We start from the raw sequence: 12,258 nt of genomic DNA, 5'->3' as shown, positions 1-12,258 counted from the left end.
ACTTCCCTTTAATGGGAAGCACGCTTCCCATTACGCTTCTCCTATTTTTTTAATTTTTTTTGTATTTTTATTTTTATTTTTTCGCTTCCCCCTCGCTTCCGAGACGCTTCCTAGGTCGCTTCCGAGACGCTTCCCGAATCGCTCCTAAGTGGTCCCACGCTTCCCGCTTCCTAAAATTTTGAAAGTGCCTCGCTTCCCGTATCGCTTCCCGCTTCCTCAACTGGCAACCATGTCGTGTACCCATCCAGTTGGCCACCCCTATACAAAGTATAAAGCTATGACTCAGGTTACAACTGAAGTTATTTGGACAAGATGGCTTATGGGAAGTTAGGTGTTTCGGTTTGTGGAAGAACCTTCATGTATTGTGATAATATGAGTGCCATTTGACATTGCAAAGAATCCCCTAATTCCATGAAAGGACAAAGCACATCAAGATAGATTGTCACTTTACTAGGAGGGCATATGAAGATGCAATTATATCTTTGGAACATGTGAGCTCAAAGGAGAAAATCACAAACATTTTCAGTAAGAGTCTTGCCCCATTATACTTTTAGGCATTCCTTTCCAAACTTGGATGATTTCTCTTGCACCATCTCAAGTTTGAGGCAGGGGGGGTGTTGAGAAGTGTAATGTGTTTTACTATTCAGCATGATACTCCTTTTATACATACCATTATTTATAGGGGTATTCTTGTGCTTTGTCTTAGTGTTAAACTATTTTTGTCTTGTAGTGCCTTAGAGGGGGTTGATCTTCTTATACTGTAGTAACTATTCTTTCGATAGTAAAATGAAGTTTTCCTCCATTATTCTCTCTCTTTTGTATTTCTTTCTAGCTTTGATAATTAACACTGGAAAAAAGAAACCAATGAAATGGTGATTTTATTTATGAGGTAGTTTAAAATGCCTACTAATAGACCTGATGGCAAAAGAGGAGTACCAAAGCCTTTTAGAACTTCATGGTACACTCTATAACATAACCAGCTAAGCTTATTGAAAAATGGATTGTGTTGAACATAGGGGTTGCCTTTAATTTGTTGGCTGACCACAAACACATTGACCACTACTTGACATTGGGAATCCATACAACAGTAAAAGGATGTTGCATGGATTTTCATATCATATATTTGGCACACATTGTTCTTGGTGGTGGAGGTCCTATCTTCCTAACAAGACTTGTATGAAGAACTACACACCCTAAAACCTTCTTTTCACCTAATACATTGATAGGAGTGACAGATTTTTCAGCGTTCTACTTCTCATGTTAGCATGCATTTCCTCTTTGCGCCCTTATCTAAAAAGAGACAACTCAAACTAGCAGTCCTGGCCCTATGCTTTTTCCAAGTACATCCCCAATCCAAGGGGATCTCACCTAGGATGGCCGTAGACATCGTACTATGGCTTTCATCTTTTTCGGCAACTGGGAGATATAGGATAGTTCAAGTTTGTAGTCTCTACCATTTCTGAGAGAAAGTTACCTGCAATAATGTTCAGTGTTCATTATTTAACAATTGTGGAAGAAACTTAATTAGTCACATTTATATATTTGAGGTTCTGACTAGTGCTATTTAGGTGATTGAAAGTTATTCTTCATCATAGGAATTTAAAGCTATCAAAAAGCACAGATAGTTTCTGCTGCATGTTTCATTATCAAGTCAAATCTAATGTAATGTCTCTTTAAGTAAGAAATGTTTGTTCTTTCAACATTTCATTGCGTAGGATCTTACATGTAAGCTTCTCAGTGTATTGTTTTACAGTTGAAGGCTGATTTCTTGTTCACTTTCAGAAATACCACTTCTTTTCTTAACGTCTATTCTTTTTTTCCTTTTTGTGTTTTTGAATTTCCTTTTCCTTTCCCCTTTTTAGTTTGGATCATTTTGCTTGTCTCACAATTAACGACGACTTTAGATTTATTTAAGAAGATACTTTATCTTTTTTAGTGATTGTTAGCTATTATACTGATTGTTTATGACTGGTGCTTAATCTTTGCTGCTTATTATTCATTCCATGTGTTTCCTTAATTTGTATTATTTTCACTGCTCAAACTGATGCAGTCATTAGGAGTATTGTCTGAAGCACAGTATTTCCAGAATGTCATGCGAACTGGTTTCCGCCTCAGGTCCACATTGGTATGTTCTTGATCTATCATTTTCCAGTTTTAAAGTCTGAACCGTTCTTGCTAAATGACCATGCTTATAGTGCACAGACATTAGTTGCCTTTGTGATATAGCCGATTTGATTCATCCATCTGAATTTCAACATTATTAGTTTGTCAATACATCTGAGATTTTTTCATGATGCTTCAGTCCTTGATTTTGTGGGAATTATTTAATGCATTTGTATTGCAGCCATGGCCTTTAATTTATTGAACTTTAATCAAATGTCCTTTTATTATAATTAATGTTGTGAGAGAGAGAAGTGGGCCTTAAGAAATGTATATTAGGGGATCTAGTACTCTGGGTAAAATATTAGAAATAACCTTGACCTGGACAAATATTATAAATCTGCCACTCTCTAATAGGATATGTAATAGAACATAAACATATATAGCAGAATATATGTGACCCGACTTAACAGCATATCCAACCGATAATGCTGTCTGGTAATTCCCCGCAAACTGTGCATGTGGATACATGACAACCATGGACAGCTTGTTTTTTTTCGAGAAAGAAGGAAAGGCCTTAGTTTTGTTAACTAGGAAGATAGTGTCCAAAGTTGGAGCTTCTTGGATTGTCACCCAATAAAGCCTAGAACAAGGTCCTATTAGCCTCGAAAATTGGCTCCAATGAGAGCAAATCAGACCTGTGCTGTTTGAAGATAGCCATCACAAGTAGGTCAGCCATAATATGCTTATGAGCAATATAGGCATTAGTGACACACTCACTGGATGTGTGGCTATTTTTTTCCTTCTACAGTGTCCACTACACCTTAAGCAGCCAGCATCTCTAGATGTACCTCCACAATTGCTTATGTTTGGTGGACCTATCAAGAGGTCATGCATGCTGAGGTTTCCTTTTTCTGATCCTGCAGGTTGGTTCAGGTTGAGCTAAATATTTTCTGCAAGACTTCAATATTGAGATAGATTCTTCCAATTTACAACAAAGAATGCATCTACTTGCTTGTGAAATATCCTGCCTCATTAAGTTATTTTGCATGGGGACTTTGTTTAAAGAAACCAACCACCCCAAGAATTGAGATCTTGTTCATAGTCTGGGTCCTCATATACTTGTTTTGGTTTGTAGCCACACCTGGTTCCAAAATGGATCTGTCGACTGAAGCCACAGGGGAGGTACCACTCTTGTCAAAACACCAAACATCCTTGTTAGTTGGCTCATCTATTTGACAGCAAGAACTCTTAATAAGTCCAGCCGGTCACTCAGCTCATTGTCCTTAATATTCCTTCTGAACTGCATAATCCAATCTTCTTCACAATGCCAACTATCTTTAACTAAACAGTTGGGAGTACTGACCTGTCTGTTCAGGGCTAGGTGCCTTTCACCCAGCAGCAATCATTACATTACTTGTCTGTCCAAAACTGCAGAGCAACTTCATTACCCAGTTGCGGTTTGACACAGCTCATGACTTCCTCCCATATTGTAGTCCAATAATGCCAGTCCCTGATCCTTCTTTTCTGTCTACTGTTGGCTCCCATCTCCACTAACCCTCTTGTAAGCAATACTTGCTTTCTATGGGTATTGTCCATTTCTTGTCCTCAGTACTTGAGCACCAGCACCATATAGCCAAAGGGACCTTCTACATGATCATTAATATTTTAATGACTTTTTCCCCCACTTTCATAGGTGAAGAGACTATTTTCCAATTGACGGATAAATTTCTGATCTGTGTTCACTCCCTCATCAGAGGAGGAACGGATACTCTTAGAGGATCTATTGTATGAGGGGATGATGGACAACACAAGTTTGATCAAGGTTACCCAGATATCCTCAACTGATGCCTAGTTACAAGGCTTTGGTTCTTCCCTTATTTGAACAGTAACCCAAATACTGTAAGAAAACAAAGGGTTCGATAATGAACCCATAAATGCACACTTAAGGTGCAAATACACAAACCCACTAAGGGACAACCAAAAGCACATAAAGTGCTAAACCCATAAACCCACAAAGGGGTTAAGCCAAAAGACAAAGAATATATCTTTATTATGAGAAGTAGGGTAAAAACCCTTTTACAATGGAGAGCTAAAGCTCCCAAGAATGAATCTAAAATACAATGGGAAGTCCCTTATTTATAGCACAAAAGAGGGGTAATGAGGGGCTCCTCTCATAGACGTTGGAGCCCCTGCAACGGTCACAATTGTGACCGTTGGAGGGGCCGCCTCTAAGCGAGGGCCCCCCATTGTACTTTGAGAAGTACAAAAAAAAAATTTAAAAATAAAAAATAAAAAAATAAAAACAAACAACAACAACAACTACGCCTTCAAAAAAATAAAAAAATAAAAAATAAAAAATAAAAAAGGATTACAATCATATTCGTTAGATAGAATATGTGTAAAATTAAGTGAAATGACGAAACTACCCCTACAGCTAATAATAGAGAAATATATATTATATATATAATTAGGTAGATACATATATATATATATCTATATGTATCATCCTTTATATATATAAAATATATATACGATTACAATAATTTAAGAGTACATTTTAACACCCCCCTCAATCTTTGCGTGGGAGAACGAAAAGGTTGAAGAATACAAGAGGAAGAATCTCAAGGCTTCAAAAGTCTTCAGTAAGAATGCCGAATTTGCAAATGTCTTCCTCCAATTATCTTCAATTGTGAGCACCTTCCATGAACTATCCAAGGTACTTCTTTCCATCTCATCTTCAAGATCGTGTGGAACAAACCAAGATAAGATCCAAGTAAAAGATATCTTTGCACTTTCATCAAGTGGAATATTCCAAACAAGATGAATGATGCAAAAAGATATTATATGGGTAATAAAGGCATAATTATTTTATTTAAAGCATAGGATCCGTCATGACAAGATAATTAATTATGGATGCACAATGTTTTTAGAAGACCAACTTTGAAAAACATATCCTTAAAAGTGAGAAAATTTTAAAGTGTATACGAAAATGTATAATAAGAATGCTTAATGCATTCACGTGGTCCAATAATGAACAAACAAGAAACCACAATGGGGAATATCGAAATAGTCCCTGAAGGGACAACATAAAGAGCCTTCAAAGAGGCAACACATAAGAAAATATATGAAACTTAATTGAGTGACGGATTAAAAAACCATTGTGAGCATATGCATACAATATCATGTAATGAAATGAATCAACACTAAAAGAGTCATTAATGAACATGCTCCAATCATACTTTAATCAAGTATATTACTTGAGCTTACAAGACGAGAAAAAAAACAAGTGTTATTGAATCGAGCAATTGTTTTGAAGGAGATTTCACAGAGGAAATGCTCACTAAAACACAAGAGTTCAAAAAATTTGCGTTCACTTATGAGACAAAACAATCAAAATATATTATTTGATTCGAAAAACATGTCCACATAACAATTGTTCTATAAAATGAACATGAATTAGAAAATCTCATATAAAAACCAAATTTCAAATTCCCATAAATATGTAATTTTGTAAATCTCAACAATAGTTCATTCACTACAAACAATCACCTTATTAAACCTCAAAAAACCCTCAAATCAAGTGTATAAGCGACTAGAACAAGAACATAAATATAATGTCACTAAAGGGCCAAAGACACACACAAAGGTGTGTATAAAGTTATAAACACCTCTTGTCTACTTATAATAATACTTGAAATGAGTGTATCAGCGACTAGAACAATAGTACAAATGCCAACATGGGTTAAAAATCACACATAAAAATGTGAATAAGCAACTCTTGTCTACATATAATGACACTCTAAATCAAGTATGTTCAGCTACTAGAACAAGAGTACAAAGCCAACCATGAGCTAAAACACACACGAAGGTGTGACAACACATCTCTTGTCTACATAAAATGACACTTGAAATGAGTGTATCAATGGCTAAAACAAAGACACAAAAGCCAACCATGGGCTAACATCATGTATAATGGTGTAAAACAACAATCCTTGTCTATATATAATGATGCTCAAAACAAGTGTGTTCAACTACTAGATCAAGAGAACAAAGCCAACATATTTCTTGTCTACATATGATGACATTTAGATAAGAGGCATAGAAAGGAGAAAACACTTTAGGTAAGAAATCTTGTAATACAATTAAAGAACATCAATTTTTCAATATACCTCAAAACACTATGGTTTCAAACCTTCGACATCCATCACAAGTATACATAATTAAAAGCATTCATAAAATCAACAGCCAAAAAACAAACGAGTGTCACACTCATAATCAGAGATCTCATAACAAGCCATTTAGAGTCAAACTACAAGTTGACAATCTAAAATGACATAACATGAGGTGCACATAACTCACCTCAATAAACATCTTTGATATAACAATAACAAGGCCATAAAGGATTGATGTATCATATAAAAACTTGTGATGGACAACATAAGTGTGCCATAAACGGCAAAGAATACTCTTTTAAAAACAACATTCTTTCAAATACGCAATGCTATGTGAAAGAACCATTTTGGGATAATCAAGAGTAAAACCAAACTTTAGTATGCTTTGATTGTAATAAGATATGTGGAAACATAAAAGGTACTATAAGCACTTACAAAGTCCTATAATGGGCAAATAAAAGATTCAATTGCCAAATCCACTAAGGGATAATACATACATAAGCCTTGAGAAAGGCACTAAAAAATAAAAGCCCTTTTAAAGAGTATTCAAACAAGTACTAATACTTTCACAAAAGATGTGTACAAAGGGACTCGAACAAATACACACAAGGACAAAATAATGTAAACATGCACAAAGGCATGTATCAAAAAATATATTGAAAGGAAGAGAAGAGCTTGATACTCTCAAGCATTAATTATGCAATTACATGCTTAACAAGTGCAATGCAAGAAAATGAGAACATATTACGGCCAACATAGGCATCCTTTAATAGAAGTGATACAATCAAGAGGTTTGGAAATCTCTCGTGAAAAATACAAACAAACAAGTTTATAAACTTGCACCTTTAGAATAAAAACCAAACTAATGAAATCTTTTATACCAAAAGATCTTATTATACAATAAATACAATATGAGATTTTAAATAATGCATATTAAGATTCTATATAATGTGGGAAGTTCTTTAAAAGATCTTTCTTAATGAACACAATGGTTCATACAACACACTTACCACAAAAACTTTTCAAGATTGAAGGATCTTTACAATCTTTCTTTTCATAAGGATTGCAAAATTCTCACAAATAGTTATCATTAACAAGAACCACTTAGGGTTCATACTAAAATTATAGACTTAATTCAAATGTGAGAAATTCACATTCAAGCATTACCAAATTCATATATCATTTTTTTTTCGCAAAAAGTGCACTAAGGCACACAAACAAGAGAGGACCTTAAAACAAATTAGGTTAAAAGCATTAAGCAAAGACCAATACTACTCATTTAGCAAGAAAACATATATAATTTTAGAAGTTAACTTATAAATCAATCATGAAACAATTATGCAAAAATCATCAATCTTACATAATTGAAGACATTTTTGAAAAACGTCACTATATAGAGGATTCTTCCAAAAAAAAAAAAACACATTACTATTATATGCGATGGATATTCGATGAATGTGTAAAGAAGTATGTGAATTATCACAATCCTTCATATACTAAATTTTTTAATCTCAACCCAACTTTCTTTAAAAGCTTCCTGCACGTATAAATGGATTTTATCACAACCATGTATGTTCATTCATGCAAAAAATCTCTATATAAAAAAATATTTGTGTATAAACACAATGCTAAAAACAAGAAGTGTGCACGGATGTACAAAAGGCATGGGGAATATGAACTTTAAGCTTTTAATACTTGAAGTCAACATACTAATAGAAAACTCCTATGCACGAGTTCAAGTAGTATTTGACATCAAATTTTTGAAAAAAATAAATAAATATGATATATGACTCATTTTTGAGCAATCTTAAAGAAAAACAACAAGTTTAACAAGTTTTAAAAAGAAATATTTTAAAACATGCGAACAAGTGAAATGTGATATGTGGAAAGAAGGGTTCTCAAGTACCACAAACACTAAATGTGCAAAACATAATGATAAAGAAAGCATATGCAAGAAAATAGTTGCATAATACTTTAAAAAAAAGGGATACATACCAAATACTTCAAGAAAAAAAGAAAAACAATGAATACATCACCATTCTTTGAGGATACTTCACCATTCTTTGAAGTCTCTTGAGCGACACACTTTCCGATGCTCCAAAAACAATCCGATCACGACCTTGCTTTGATACCATGTAAGAAAACAAAGGGTTCGATAATGAACCCATAAATGCACACTTAAGGTGCAAATACACAAACCTACTAAGGGGCAACCAAAAGCACATAAAGTGTTAAACCCATAAACCCACAAAGGGGTTAAGCCAAAAGGCTAAACGAATATATCTTTATTACGAGAAGTAGGGTAAAAACCCTTTTACAATGAAGCTAAAGCTCCCAAGAATGAATCTAAAATACAAGGGGAAGTCCCCTATTTATAACACAAAAGAGGAGTAATGAGGGGCTCCTCTCATAGACGTTGGAGGGGTCCAACATCTCTAAGAGAGGGCCCCCCATTGTACTTTGAGAAGTATACAACAACAACTACGCCTTCATCCCAAAACAAAGACTAAAGGATTACAATCATATTCGTTAGATAGAATATGTGTAAAATTAAGTGAAATGACTAAACTACCTCTATGGCTAATAATAGAGAAATACATATTTTATATATATAATTAGGTAGATACATATACATATATACCATATATGTATATGTACCATCCTTTATATATATAAAATGTATATACGATTACAATAATTTAAGAGTACATTTTAACAAATACTTCATAGGGAAGATTTCCATTTTGCACCCAAATAGACTTTCTGCAGCAGTCTTGAGTTTTCAGCTCAGAGTTGAAGACTAGAAGCTCGTGTTTTGCCTTGTTTTCAAAAGCTTGAGATTAAAGCAAAGACTAAAGGATTAGTGAGATCCTACTGATCTGAGCGATGGTGACCTTCCCAAGAATAAGGATATCATCACCAAACTGGATCAAGGAGTAATCTGTGCTGGGAAATGAGGTTCGGCAAAGAAAACCGAAAATCTTCTGCCTTTCTAAACAATGCCTCCAAACATTCAGCTATAATGTTAAACAAAAGCAGCAAAAGGGGCCGTCCTTGTTTGAGACCTTGCTACATCTGAAGGTAATTGCTGGAGACACCATTGATGCTTACAGAAAAGATGGTTACACTGACCTATTCACTGATCCAACAGATCCAGCACGGTCTGTAACCCATTTGCACAAGATTATCCAGGAAGAAGTCCTAGTATACAAAATTGAGTGCTTTCCCTAAGATTGACCTTAAGGAGAAAAGCATGTCCTCTTGGACTTACACTGTGGAGTGGATGGCCTTTGTAAATTAACACATTCTTGGATGCGACGCCTCGAGGTGAATGCACACTGGGAATCATCTGTGATCCTACCTTGGATTGGTTTGAACTGATTAATGAGTCTTTGCAATGATACTATAAACTGATCCCAAACTGACAATGATTGTCAACCTCAAAAATTCATGACAACTTCCATATGGCTTTGAGAAAATCATGAACAGGAACATTTCAGAGCAAACATGCTACTCTAATCATTTACAATATATTATTTTCTTTTGTCTATTACATTCTCATTACATTATCAAACTATGACATTTAGACAAACACATTGCCCTAAAAATTACAACTAAAAATTCAAAAACTCAACTATAGTTAAAATGTTTGATTCTTTGCCCAGTGTCTCTCTCCATGTATACTACAATCACTTTCACAAATCCTTATCTATTGGTTTCACTTTCAAAATCTTAATAACTCAGTAATGAGCTGCCACCGTTTACCAAGCTACTAATTACTCTCAGATTTTGTAGTACTGCTGCAGTTTTTCCAGATATCAATCATACAATAAGAAAGGATTAAGAAGAGAACATGGGGATGAAGTTAGGATGATACCCAATATGGGTCATTCCAACTGATTCTCTCTATTTATATTAAAATACATGACAGATTACAATATTACCCTCATGAAAAAAAGGGTTTACAAACAATACAAATAATCACAAAAATGCCCCTGTACACGTTTCATTCAAAGAACAATAATACAACCATTCTAACAGCTTCTCTCAAGTTGTACATGGTTTACAACCATGGACAACTTGGACTTCAGAAACCAGTATCTTTGTTTGGTGAGTCCTTTGGTGAAGATATCCACAATTTGGTTTTCGATCCCTATAGGCCTAGCTTCCAGTTCAAGATCTTCAATCTTGTCTGATGAAGTGCTGGTCTACTTCAATGTTTTGTCCTGCCATGCTGTATTGGATTCAATGAAATCTTGATTACGCTTTAGTTATCACAGTATAAAACTTTTCTAGAAATTCGTTCTCCGGTTTCACTCAATAATGAATTGTTGTTAGACGTATATTCAGCTTTAGTGTTAGATCTTGCTACAACCTTTTTCTCGTTGCTCTAGAAAATTATACTTCAGCCAACATATACACAATAACCTAAAATTCTTTTTTCTTTCTTCGGGGTCTCCTGCCCAATCTGCATTAGAGAATGCTATATCAGAAAGCACATCTTCACTTTGAGACCTTTTAACATATGCTAACACATCTCCAACCTTTCCTTTCAAATACCTAACAATTCTCTTAACTGCTTCCATATGCTTCGTCAGTGGTTCATGCATAAACTGGAAAGCCTAATTTGCTGTATACACTATATCAAGAGACGTAAAAGCGAGATATTGAAGCATACCTACGACACCTTGATGCCTGAAAACATCTTCATAAATTTCTCCATCATATGAACTTCATTTCCAACTAAGAGTATTTGGGGTTTCCAACTAAGAGTACTTGGGGTTGGTGAAGGCTTACAATCTGTCATTCATATCTTAGCCAATAAGTCAAGAGTATACTTGTGTTGGGTCAGCATAAGCTTGCCTCCTTTGTGATCAATCTTTCATGTGAAAAGAGAAGAATTTTGATTTCTTGGATGTAATTTTCACAACTCCCTGTGACTATAATATCATTAATAGATAAGTAGCAAAGTAATCATATTCATGTCTTTGAATATAAACAAGAATTGTTTAATGCTGACCTTATGAAGACATATTTTTGGATTTCATCAGCCCATATATGGATCCTTTCAGATTGCAAACATGAGATGCGTGATCTTTTGCTAAACCTAGGCGGCTGCTCCATGTACACTTCTTCTTTAAGACTCCTATGAAGAAAGATATTCCTTACGTCCAGTTGATTTAATGACCCACTGCAATCCAAGGAAAAAAAATAAAATAATTCTTATGGTTCCCATCTTTACTATTGAACTAAAAGTCTCCTCAAACTCCAACTATACTCTTACGTGAAACCTTTTGCTATGAGTCGTGCCTTATACCTTTCAATGCTCTCATCTCGCTTGTATTTTATCTTGAATACTCATTTTGAACCAACCACACTCTTATCCTTTGGCCTTCTTACCATTTCCCACGTCTAATACTCATTTAAAGCTTTCATTTTCTTATTATGTCTTCTACCCATCTATAATTTTTGCATGCTTCAGTAAAGGACTTTGGTTCTTGATGCTTTTCAATTTCTGAAATAAAAACTTGGTGATCGTGGCTGAAACTTTCATAGCTAACCTACCTTTCAGTAGGATGGCGGAATCTTGATGATCTTCTCACAAGTTGTTTCTCACTAACAACACTTGGGTGATCATCAAATTGTTCATTTTTTTTGCTTAGTATTACCACCATGCCTAACCGAAACGTGACCATATCTAGAGCCTCCCTTAATACCTTGTTGATGCATAATGCAGAGCACATCATGCTGGGAAATACATGGCTATTGTATATCTATGCAGAGAAATAGCATACACATACAGTTATTCACACAGTTATTTCTGAAATCATTTTTAACAATCACTGGTTTTCTGCATATATAATAACACAACTTGATGACAGTCTTTCAAACATAGTTACTAAAATCAACATCATCATGTAAACCAGTCCGATCAACACGTATTCGGGTCTGGTCAGGGCCCAGTACACTATGTATTTGGGTC

The 12,258-nt window shown here is 34.8% G+C and overlaps 1 protein-coding gene across 1 annotated transcript in view; it reads left to right on the top strand.

Moving 5' to 3' along the window:
- LOC149844599 (ABC transporter C family member 2-like) overlaps nt 1-12,258 on the top strand; it is a 191,488-nt gene that overhangs the window by 68,673 nt on the left and 110,557 nt on the right. Inside the window, exon 10 of the mRNA XM_089994906.1 lies at nt 2,051-2,125. Within this exon, the coding sequence (XP_089851032.1) occupies nt 2,051-2,125 (75 nt within the window). The remainder of the gene's footprint in view (nt 1-2,050; nt 2,126-12,258) is intronic.

This window comes from Nuphar pumila, chromosome 2 (assembly GCF_984573655.1).
Source record: "Nuphar pumila chromosome 2, dmNupPumi1.hap1.1, whole genome shotgun sequence".
Taxonomy (NCBI): domain Eukaryota; kingdom Viridiplantae; phylum Streptophyta; class Magnoliopsida; order Nymphaeales; family Nymphaeaceae; genus Nuphar; species Nuphar pumila.
The sequence above is the reverse complement of the archived record's forward strand: the minus strand, read 5'-3'. Positions and strand labels throughout refer to the sequence as shown.